Source organism: Varanus komodoensis, unplaced genomic scaffold (genome assembly GCF_004798865.1).
Source record: "Varanus komodoensis strain SLA01 unplaced genomic scaffold, ASM479886v1 scaffold5, whole genome shotgun sequence".
In the NCBI taxonomy this organism is placed as follows: Eukaryota; Metazoa; Chordata; class Lepidosauria; order Squamata; family Varanidae; genus Varanus; species Varanus komodoensis.
Genome location: NW_025336087.1, coordinates 18,873,478 through 18,885,876, shown reverse-complemented (window position 1 = coordinate 18,885,876; position 12,399 = coordinate 18,873,478). Strand labels below are relative to the sequence as shown.

At 38.3% G+C, this 12,399-nt stretch overlaps 1 protein-coding gene across 12 annotated transcripts in view; it reads left to right on the top strand.

Annotated features, from left to right (window-relative positions):
• The window catches only part of MEF2C (myocyte enhancer factor 2C), a 191,178-nt gene that overhangs the window by 136,888 nt on the left and 41,891 nt on the right, over positions 1 to 12,399 (top strand). For all 12 annotated transcript variants that reach the window (XM_044446661.1, XM_044446662.1, XM_044446672.1 and 9 more), the window contains 2 exons: positions 5,404 to 5,590; positions 7,778 to 7,825. In XM_044446661.1, the coding sequence (XP_044302596.1) occupies positions 5,404 to 5,590; positions 7,778 to 7,825 (235 nt within the window). The remainder of the gene's footprint in view (positions 1 to 5,403; positions 5,591 to 7,777; positions 7,826 to 12,399) is intronic.

Sequence of the window (12,399 nt, the reverse complement as noted above, 5' to 3'; positions counted from 1 at the left end):
TTCTCACTATATTTAGACTGGCTTCAGACATTCTAAAACAGCAGCAGCAGCAGAGGATGCACAAGTGAGTTCCACATCCTCAAACTGCGCTTCTGAAATCAGAGGCAGAAGATGGTTTTTTCAGTGAATTGAAAACACAATACATCCCATATATGTATTCATTGCACATCTCTGTGAAATGAGTTGCCAGTTTTTGTTTTCTGTTTTATTTTTATCTAAAAGATTCTTAACCTGCCTTTCCAGAGACAGTGCTCTTACAAGGCAGTTTGCAAGGCACAAAAAAGAATAATTAGAATTTTGACATTTAAATGGCAAGTTAAAGGAAACGACTAGCAGCAACTTTTCTTTTTAACAGCACTGATTAGGCAAACCCAGAAAAATAAAAACTTCATCAAAAGGATGTATATTTCTTGGGAGAGTATTACAGAGATATGGAGCCACTACTAATCTGGCCCTGAATTGTTCATTTATATATAGCATTTGTGAATTGATCCAAATCCACACAGATTCAGGAGTAGTGACCAATATAATAAAACAGATAAAAGAATAAAATCAATATCTTAAAAATATGATAACATTAAACCTTGCCTGCTCAATAAGGAAGGCTTCTTGGACTAATAGTATCTTCAGCAGATGCTAGGGAAAAAACAGTGCTTTTGCCTACCCATCTTCCAAAAGCAGGGAGTGCACAGAATTGGAGCCATCACACGGCACGTTCTTGTCCTTCTAGACACCAATCAGGCCATAACTCCATGTGGAACCACCAGAAAAACGTACTTCAGTGACCTCAGTGACCAGGCAGATTGGTAGAGGAAAAGCTACTGTGGTCCAATTTGTTTAGGGTCTTATGCTCTGCTCACTTGTAACCGTAGGGATTTAAGGGCCATATTCAGCATCTGGAATGCTTCTCTTGTCTGTATCAGTTACAGTTTCTTAACCTTCAAGAATTTTTGTGCTGTTCAAAAGCTTTTTTTGAAATGCATGCCTACATATGGGCAGTGAATTACTTCTCAAGAAACCTCCAGTTCCCTTAAAACCAGTTGGTAGTATCTCCAATCTGATATGATTTTGTCAGTGGTGCTGCTATTCCTGTTCTGCTCTTCTACTGACCACTCAGAACAGCTGGAGTATGATTAGAAACAATCATAAATTACCGTGTCAATATGTAATTAACAGCATGCAATAGATCATAGTTTCAAGTAATCAGATCACAGTAAAATCAGGCAAAGGCAAGTTCTGAAAAATTAAATTGTTCCATTAAAAAAAAAATCCATTAAATTAAAAATGTCTTCAGTTTGGTGAAAAAGACTTAAGAAGAGGTGTGATTGATGCATCTCAATCAAGCAAATATTCAGAAGCTAGGTGATCTTTTCTTGAACAGGTGGCCTATTTTTATGGCTTTTCATTAATCAAATAATTAATTTCTATGCCAACTAATAGCCAAAACTCTCTGCATTCAGTCACTAATCAATGCCTAGAGACACTAGCCCTATTTAGGTCTTCTGAATAGGATAAACATGTGAGGAGAAGAGTATTCCAGAACTACCCTTCCCCTTGTCCCTTTGGTTGGCCTCAGCTCATGAAAAGTGACAGTCTGATAAGAAGAGCTTCTCTTATCTCTGGAAGCTCTCTACAGGAGCTAGGGAAATTCAGTATTGCTCTCTAGCCTTTGATGAAGCTCACAGGTTTCTTGGTTTGGTAGAATACAGAAGTGGGAAGAAATATGACAGTATCTATAGAAACAAAGCTGGAGATGATTTTGTTTCTTATTTTATTATTAACATTTATATTCAGCATTATCTGCCAAACAGCCATAGAAAAAACCTAGATAGTGTACTTGGCTTTGAAAAAAAGTGGATGCCAAATAGAGTGGTTTTTCAAATAGTTGTGGGGGGAGGGATTTTCCCTCAGAGAATAATGTTTAATGAGCAAACATATTTGCTTAGTCCTTTTTGCATGTTACAAATGCAGCATGTAACCTGAGCACAGGGCCAGCAGTTTGTACCATCAACCCCACAAAATCTGGCACATAAATTGGGATTAGATGTATCCCAATCACTCCAATATTACTACTGCTGCATGAAGAACCCATTTCAAGAGGACTTCATATGATGATTGCAATTTGTAGACTAGCTCTTAGTCAGTTGCTTGGAACAAGTGCTTTGTAAAACATTTGCCTTTAAAACCTAAGTAGTTTATATGCAAGAAACTGTTATACTTGAAGACAAGCAGTTTACAAAATGAAGTGCCTCCAACTGAGAAGGCACTGTTCACCTAGGGTCAACTTTCTGTAACCCCTCCTGACCTCTGACGTTCTGGTAGCACCTGATTAAGAGTGAAGCAGTTTATTGGGTTATTTCCTGTGAAATACATGTGGAAACGTTTTGCAAGAGACACTGGCCCCTCCATGATCAAAGCATTATCAGTAGGTGATTTGCATTGTCTTTTGCAGCTATTCCTCTCCTAACTTCTCATATTAGATTTCATAAATGAGGGATGTTCCCTGGAGAGTATCAGCTCCAGAAGTTATTTTTCTTCTACAGTCAGATATTGTGGCTGCATAATAGTGATGCTTTCTATAAAGCAGGAACAACTGCTCCCTTAGTGCTGTTATGGTAGTTCTGCTTCTGATTTAGCATGGACAAATATAATGGGCCATGAGTTGGAATCCTGAAGCTGCGAGTGCATGCATTTCCCATTTCCTAACTTCTAATTGCATCTATTTCCTCAAATCATAGCACAGCCAAAATAATGGAGAATCTGACTTAGGCTGCTCTTTCTAAGGGGTTTAACCTGCCACTTTACTCAGGCTGCTTCCTCCATTTTCATTGTGAGATGAAAAGTACGTCCTTTTACACAGTTCCCTTGCCCTCCAGGGTTTATTTTCTCTACCTTTCTATATATTCTGTCAACCAATATACAGAATATATTATCACACCGGGTGGTGCAATAATATAGCTGCAATATAGTAACTTTTGGAAAATATACAAGGCGTTCATTCCAGTTTGAAATTTCTAGTGGACGTTCCTTGCTTTAATAATTAAGAAGCTACAAAAATGGTTGGAAAGAATGGGAGAGGTGCTGGAGGAGGAAGAGGATGTGCCAAAAAGGCCCTGCAGACTGCCATAAGTGAGAGACCAGAAGCCCACAATAAACGCCTTGTGCAGAGAAGTCTCGTATCATTTGGTCTTGTGAATTTAATTCCTGTGGGGAAGAAAATTGTGGGATATTCTTGAGAAGGAGTACTGTTTCACTGACTTTTTAAGGGCTACCTCTGATGTGAGGGAGAGTAACAATGTTGCTCAACATGAGTGCTGCGTGAAGTATCTGGCTATGAAAGTTGCACCAACATTTTTATGTATCTGTTACAACAGATGTGTCCATTCTCTCTCTAGGAATCTATCCCAAAGTCACACTGTTACCACCCACATGGATGCCTTTATGAGGGAATTAAATTAAGGGTACAATCCTATGCATGTTTGGGCAGAAAAAAGTCTTACAACTCCCAGCATTCCTGCATCAGCATGTGAGCTGGGACATGCTAAGAACCAAAACATTTTTTTTTCTGTCTAAACATATGTAACTTGTGCCCTTAATCAATTTCAAATATACAGGAATTTTTTTTTAAAAAAAATGTTTTCACCTATGGCAATGACACCTTTGCCATATTATTTCTAGCTTGTTTCTTTTTAACCACTTTTAATTTTTTTAATTAAACTTTTCTTTTTTCCATTTCCCCTCCTCCCTGCTTCTATCCCTCCTTTCCCCTGAGTGTAGTTGACCTTCATCTGAGAAGAATATATTTCTGGGTAGAATAGTTCACTGATTGTCTTACTCTTTCTGAAGAACCCACCCCCCACCCCCAAATAGCCTATGATGTTGCAGGTCGATCTTATAATACGATGTCCATTCTCAGGGCTTACTAAGCCATTCATCATCCTTGTTGTTCCAAAACATTTTTCTTGTCTTCACCAGGAAATACCCCAAATCAAGTATAACATAGGAACCAGTTTGCATTGTGCCAGATTATAATGTTTAGCAAGGAACTTTTGTTCATATTTTCCATTTTTCCTGATAAAGATGTCTGTTTAACTTGGAAGTTACAAGCATCTATCAAAAGTTTGTTTAACGTTTAACAAAAAAGTATCACATGCAATGCCTTTTCATATAATTCATTAATATTGAGATCTGAAAGCTCTTTCATTAAATGCAAAATGGAGTAAAAAGAATATGTTTTAAAACTAGAAACTCCATTGCAAAGACATTTATTCTAATGACCGGTGTACTTCAAGTTTTTCATGAGCTGCTTGAGAACATGTAGGCAACTAGTTTCTGCTTGTGGAACTCTTGTAAAAATAACAATGATTATGTCCACAACAAAAAAATATTATTATACCAATTATATTTCTGTTAAATTTTTCAAAATTAATGCCCTTATGCTCACCTTGTTCTATTTAAACAAACACGTTTTTGTTGTATTAAAAGCCAGCATTGCACAGCACTGATTGCCAGGCCTCTGTTGTAATCTGAGGACATTTTTCTCCAAATGGGAAGTTCTCTTTTTCCAACTTGCAGAAGGACTTCTCCTCCAGGGAAAAATTCTGCTGGCAGGAGGAGTGGAGGCATTTTTAAAGACATCCCACTCCACCCATGCACTTGTATGGGGCCCTCCAACTCTCTAGATCCGATTTCCAGGTGACACAGAAGGTTGCAGTTGGGACTTTGTGCCTTTCACCAGCAGGAGTGAACTCCATTTGTGGGAATTTGGGTCAAGCCATGAATCCCTGAGTGTCATTTCATATGGAAAAAACTTTCTATCACTTTTAAAGAACAAGGGAAACAAGTACATTTTGCAGAAAAATACTAATACATTGGACATGTCCTTTTTACAGAGATGATCATAATCCTGAGCTTCTAAGTCATGCTAAAGCAAAAGGCTTCCTTTTGCATTTTTTTCACCTTCTGATATTTCTCTGGGTGGTGAAGTCATCCTAATCATGTTTCTTTGATCTGCATTTATCTATGACACCATATTAAGATGCCGCCAGTGAGCAATTATGATTTCATTGAATGGAACAAAGCTAGAAATGATGCTTAATGAAACAGAGTTTTCTTTTCAACAAGTGAGGGAGAAGAACTCCCAATCCTTTAATACAAAAGAAATGTAGAAACTGCAATTGGGTGGAGAAGAGAAGATATATTAATTCATGATCAGTTTTTAAAAGACTTATTTCCATTTCTGAAATCTTGCTGGTAAGTTTTGCTAATGTTCCTGACTCTACTCTGTGTTTTTTAGCCTGCAGTTACAAAATATTTGAACTAAATATAAAACAACTGTACTCCAATACTGTTGTGCTTGTGTACTATTCTTGTCTTTTGTTTCCTCTTTTCTCACTTTTACAGGCTGTTCCACCACCTAACTTTGAGATGCCAGTGTCCATCCCAGTGTCCAACCACAACAGCTTGGTATACAGCAACCCAGTAAGCTCGCTGGGTAACCCCAACCTTTTGCCTCTGGCCCACCCTTCCTTACAGCGGAACAGCATGTCTCCTGGTGTGACACACCGGCCACCGAGTGCAGGTAACACAGGTAGGTGTTCCCTAATCCGTTTATTTTGCTTCAGTAGTTCTGCTTCCCAGTCTCCTGGCTATATTTAGAAAACAAAAACTCATGCTCACTTCCTCTTCCTTAAACCAAGGGTAACAACGTACCTCAAAATGTAGTAGTGTCCAGGATGATCTTCCATCAGAATGCATAGTTAAATAGAACTAAATTCTAGCAAGCTGCAAAAACTGTGTAAATTGAAAGCAAACTCATAATTTGTTTGGTTGATTTACAATATGTATGTCCTGTCCTTCACTGTCAAATCACAGGGCCGTGCCTGAAATGCATTAAAAGAGCAACTAAAATAGAATTATTAAACAATGTCCATACTGTATTTTCAGTCCATAATGTATTTTCTCCTGATAAACTCAGCAGACTGTTTTAGAAGTCAAGTTCATTTGCCATGTTACAAAAATGCAGTGATCCTTGTTTTATGCAAGACAAACTTGAGAAGGAATCTAAAAGTATGGCCAGAGATAGGTTATCTGCTTGCAAAGAGGCCAATTGAATGTACAGTTCAAATGAGGCTAAATGTGGCCAAGTGTGAGGCCATTAGAAATTCATTGAATGCGATGCATTGTTTCATATCAAGACTGGATTGTCTCACCTTATAAGCAAGATGCTGCCTGCAACCAAGTGTAAGATCACCTCTAAACAGGATAAATAGGAGTTAGGTTCTTTCACACTCTCTGCTTAGAGTAGTCAGCCTTAAATAAATTGAAATTGGAAGTCAAATAAGGTCTCTGGCATAAGGAAAAAATTAAAAAGGAAAGCTACTGACTCAGTATTTGTGAAATATCAAGCATGTTGCACAAAATACATCAACAATTATTGGTAAGGTGTCAAGGGAAGCACTTGCATTATGACTTTCTACTACTTTATGCAGGATTATCCCCTGCAGTTTTCTGATGTCAATCACTCCAAAGGCATTTTCTTAGAGCTGCCAGTTTGGTGCTGTGGTGCATAATGAAGTGCACAGGACTTGTCCTGTGAACAAGCACCTAACTTCCCATGGGGAGCCAGCTGGACAGATTGCACAACCCAAGTCAGTGACAGTATGGCAGTGTAATCCAAAACAGCTTGCCTTTTTTATTTGTAAGGATGGGAATGATTGGCAGAGCCTGATCTGCTGTGCATAGGAAGATTGTAATATGATGCATCGTTGAAACTTAAATTTGATCTGAAAATAACTACCCAAGTTTCCCTACACCCATTTTGGATAATAGCCCTCCTCACTGCCAGATAAGTTGCTTCCAAAATGTGAGGGAATTTGAAGAACGTGATCAGGGAGTTGGGATACATTAGGGGAAAATGTTGGGAAGACCCTATTACGAATGCAAAATACTTGTGCCAGCAAAAGAGCTAATGCAATTCTAGCCCTGATGCACCTCAGCCATCCCTGCACCAAGTCTGCTGGGACTGGAAAATAGGAGCCAATGAAGCTGTTTTCCATTTAGACTAGCATTGCAGATCTGACAAGCACTGGCTGTCCAAGGTCTCACGCAAATATATTTCGCATTCCTTCCGCCTGAGATCTTCTGTTTTTGTTAACTAGAGATGCCTTAAGGATTGGGTGCTTTGTTAGCACTGGGCAGTCTTGCCCTAGGTTATTCTTTATACAGTAGTAGTACTACAAGAGCCAAGGGTTCAAGGCATAAGCTTGAGAATGCTGTGGCAAGATAAGGAAACATGTACTTGGCAATTGGTTTGCATTCACATCGCTGCTTCAAGAGGCATTCATACAACCTGAGTGTTAATTTGTTTCAGAGGTCATATGAGCATATTAAAAATACTGAAGGGTGGCACATTCCTTTTCAGTAGGAATTAAAGCCTTTTAACACTGCAGTCTTTCAACACTGCATCAGTGGATGGTTGAATCCTTTATTGAGATATGTGGCAATTCATTCACTCCAGATCCAGTCAGCATTGTCCTGAACCATTACCCACTGAAGCCACTAAATAATGCTTGTGCACAGCAGGAGCAGTTGAATCAGGTCGTACGTAGACAGACCTCAGTGTGGTTCAAACAGCCTGAGCTTTATAAGAACTTTGGTGGTATGAACTCTGCTAGGTCTTGCTTTGCTTTGAGGAATAGGCTGTAATTTTTGTTTGACCTCTGTGGTTTCTTTCAGCTCCTCTCTCAATTTGACTATTTTATTTGTCTTCTCCTAGGTGGCCTGATGGGTGGGGACCTTACAACCGGTGCAGGCACCAGTGCAGGTAAACAGTAGAATGTTTTATGTCTGCTTTTTAAAATGGTTACAGAGTCCACAACAGAGAGCTAGCATGGAGCCTGTCTAAAAATAACTTTATATAATATCTTTAGGAGTAGAATTAGGTTAACCCTAGATGCTTTGAAAATTTACTTACAAGCACCTTACCAATATCTGACTTCCTGACTTCCTTACATGTAAAGATCTCCAGTTGCTGTTGTTGAAAAGATTCCTTACAGACAACTGTGCAGACTTGGATTAAGACGAGTTTTCACTAGGCAGAGCTAAATCAAAAAGTGCTTTCACAAACCTGTCAGAGGAATGGCTACATGCAAGTGTGTTTTGGGAATGGTATACTAATGGAGACCTTCTCAGTAATCCCAAGAAGGGCTAGTGAAATTTCTGGCAAATGGCTCTTCTGCCTGATCAATTCATTATTCCCATGTCACATTTTAGTAAAAGTCATGCCTGTGAGGCTTCTCCCAATTTAAAATGTTTTGTATGAAACTGCATTGGAAAATGCCATTTGTAGTTAGTTATCAAGACTCACACTTTATCCAAGTGAATGCCTACACTCATGTACACACTGCCTTAACAACTTCCATGTCTGAATGAACTATCTTGAGGGCTGTGCTTGGCAGCATTAAAACCTTTTGGTATAGAAACGTTGTCATTGCATCAAGTGGCTTAGTGGTGTTGTATTTAGCAGCTTTATATCTCCAATCATAAATAGATTGAGAGGCAGATAATAGGAACATATAATCTCCATTGTCAGTGCCTCTGAGTACTTTAAAATCTAAACTAAGGAAGTACCAGTTTTCTTGATTCTGGAATTCCAGCTAGCCAAATTCTGCTTTGATTATATACGTTCAAAGTAAGCGCTAAGATTCTTGACCTTTTATGTTATAGAAACTGAGTAATAATATCAGAATGGATTGTCTGACCTACTAATGAGTGTCCTCTGCTGGTTTATTAAAGCATAGCAATCTTCTTTTTCCCCCTCTGCTCCTAGGAGAGTGCAGGACAGCAATTGGCAGGGAGGACAATTTTTTAAAAACTGCTCCATGAATTAAAATGGATGCATCTCTAAATGCTAAGTTGGAATAAACATCTCCAATTTTGCTGACTAGATTCATAGTGTGATTGAGCCTCAGCTAAACAACGAGAAAATGAAAGAGCACCTCTTTTTATATCGTAAACATATTGGCTGGAAATTTGGTAAAATAAAAAATCCCAAATGACTTCTTACTGTAGAAGCTGGCTGTTTATAAATTATATGAGCAGATAGAAGTGTCATTGTATCAAGAACCCTGGTTCCTTTTGTGGCAAATTACAGATTAGACCTTACTGCAGATGTGCATTCTTTATGTCTTAAATCTGGAGCACTGAGAAGAGTCATTTGCTGTAGGGCAGAAAGGAAGATGAGAGGTCATTATGAGGTTGAAACGTCTGCCACAGTGGCATCATTCAACAATGGTTCTATTTTAGAGAGTCTTCTCTTTCTGTCCCTTAAATATAAAAAGTTCTTTGTTTACCATTTTTTCATGAGGAACAGAGACCCATGTGTGTTTCCCGTTACCATGTTAGAAGCTGCTATGATCTCCTATGGTTCAATTTGCCAGGGTACATAGTCCTTGTCAAATTAGAAGTTTATGTAGTTGCATTTTCCTGTTGCATCTAAAAATAGCAAACTTTCAACAAAAGGAGAAGAATGGCATTGTTTTTTTAGTTTTATTACAGTAATTATAAAATGAAGCTACTTCTGATTACAAATATAAGGGCATTGGTTTCTTCATTAGTTTAACCAATTACACTGTAATGGATAGACAGGAAATGGAAAAAGCTTCTCGATATGTCCATGTTTTCAAAACTGTGCTATTTTACTGGCTTGGCCCATTTGGAATAATAATCCTGAAATCATACACAATTTAACCTTGGGAGTCTACCCAAGATTTAAATAGAACTTGGAAATAGTGAGTACTTTTATTATCATATGCAATTAAATACCAGTTGTGGTTTTTTTAACTAAAACCAAGGTTATCTCAGGTTTGCTAGAGTAATTTTTTTCAGAGTTTCTTCCAATTGGGTAAGTTATGTCATGTGACAGTTGCAACTGCCAACAACTCAAGAATGAACATCCTATTTGGTAGAGTCGCTAAGCTATAAATATTGCTATAGGGTTGGCAACTTTTTGTAAGCGAGAAGCTTGTGATTGAAAGGAAAGAATGAGAATTCCTTGACCTTGAGCCAATATGTTTTAAAACAATCTTTTTGTTACATCCTTCATCTTCACACATGCTAACAGAAAAAAAGGCTGACACTGAAACGATAGGATATGAGATATTGCTTTGTGTTTTTAAAGAACCGTGCTAGCTATTGAAATTTAATGTAATCCTTTGAAAATGTGAGCAATAGGACAAGTATCAAATTTCAATTTTTACAGTGCATTTTGAATTTAAGCCATGATCTGATCTTTGGTTTTGTTAACAGCAAATATTTAGTACTAAATCCCATGGAAAAGGTTAATAGGAGGAATAATATACTTTAAAGACCTTGTGCAACGAATAGTGTGTCAGAAGCCTTTAGCTGGCAAATAGTTCAATCTCTAAGCAGGTGCTCTTAGTTCCTTTTAAGTCATTTGCACAGTCCCCCTGAGTTCAGTAAACTGGATTAATTTCCACTAACCCTAAACCATCACCATATTTTGCAGCTAATGCTACAAGAGATATTTAGACTGAATAATGCTTAGATGTGAACTTGTATCTGTTTTTACTTTTATTATGCACAGTAACATGTTTCTCCCCCCCCCACCACCACCACCCTTTGCCTATACATTTACAAATGACTATAAACTTGAAACATAGTAAACGTCATATACCATGAGGTATGAAGTAGTGCCTTACAATGAATGGTCCATTGGTCCATCTGGTGCAGCAATATCTGCTCTGACTAGACATGGATAAATCTGTTTCACTTTCCATAATGTTTGCATTTTTTCAAGCATAAGTTAATTATGTCCTATTTTTGCATCTGCTTGAAATTTGTTTTAAAGGTCTGTAATTTTCATACACATATTCTTACATATAAACATTTGTATGCATTTTCATATGCATATCCCCCTAATGTACGCATCTTGTATGCAATTTTCGCTAATTTTCCCATTTCTGTATGAATGTCTTGATTGGTGAATGGCATCACAACATTCAGAGAAGTACAAAAAATGAAGGATGATTGGGTTGTGGTTCATGTATTAGCTTGAGAATTGCAAATCAGGTTGGTTTACATTAAAATGTGATCCAAACAGATTTCTCGCCAACCTCAGGTTTGTCTACCAGCAGCTCTCCTTTGTTTTAGACCAGCCTGGCCATTCAAGTTCCTTTAAGAAAACATAACTTCGTTGAATGATGACAGGGGTCCTGTACAGCCCAATCATATGAATGTTTCCTTGGAAGTAATAGCCACTAACTTCAATTGGGCAAACACCTAACTATACATGAATAGGACTGCACTCTTCAGTAGTGTTTTAAGATTACACAGTAATGTAAGGATGGCAACCAGTGATCCCTGCATCTTGCATATTTCCACTCCAGTGCTAATGATGCAGTATTTTAGAACCATAAAATAATAGAGTTGGAAAGGGTCAGAAGGCCACTGGGCTCAACCCATTGTTCAGTGCAGGACTCCAAGTTGAATTATCCCTCTCAGATAGTTGTCCAGTTGCATCTTGAATACTTCTAGTGTGGGAAAGCCCATAACCTCTAGGTAATTGGTTCCACTGTTCAAGAAGAGGTCCTGGCCTTCCTCTTTGTGACAGCCTTTCAAGTACTTGTAGAGTGCTATCACATCTCCCCTCAGTCTTCTTGAGGCTAAATAGGCCCAGATTTTTCCAACTCTCCTCATGGGAGTTTGTTTCTAGTCTCTGGATCATCCTTATTGCCCTCCTCTGAACTCTTTCCAACTTGTCTGCATCTTTCTTAAACTGTGGTGCCCATATCTGCACACATTAATCCAGATGAGGCCTAACCAGTGCCATGTAAAGGGGAACCTCATGAGGTTTGGAAGTGATATTTCTCTTAATTAAGCCCAGAATAGCATTTGCCCTTTTTGCAGCCACATTACATTGTTGAGTCATATTCAGCTTGTGATATTACAACAATCCCAAGACCCTTCTCATTTGCAGTAACATTGAGCCAAGTATTCCCCATCTTGTAACAATGTATTTTAGTTTCTTTTCCTGTGTGCAGAACTTGGCATTTGTCTCTATTGAATTTCAGCCCAGTGCTTCAAGTTCACCTTGAATCTTGTTTCTGCTTTCCAGAATATGAGCTATCGCACCCAGTTTTTTGTCATTTGGAAATCTAATAATTGTTCCCTGCATTTCCGCATCCAATTCATTAATAAAAATGTCCAAGAACACTGAACTCAGGACTGAAGCCTGTGGTGCTCCACTTGTTTTGTCCCCCCAGTATGAGAAGGTGCCATTGATGAGCCCTCTGTGAGTCCAATTCTGGAGCCAACTGTGGATCTAATAATTGTTCCAGCTGATAGTTGTTCCATCTAGCCCACTTTTAGCTAGTTTGC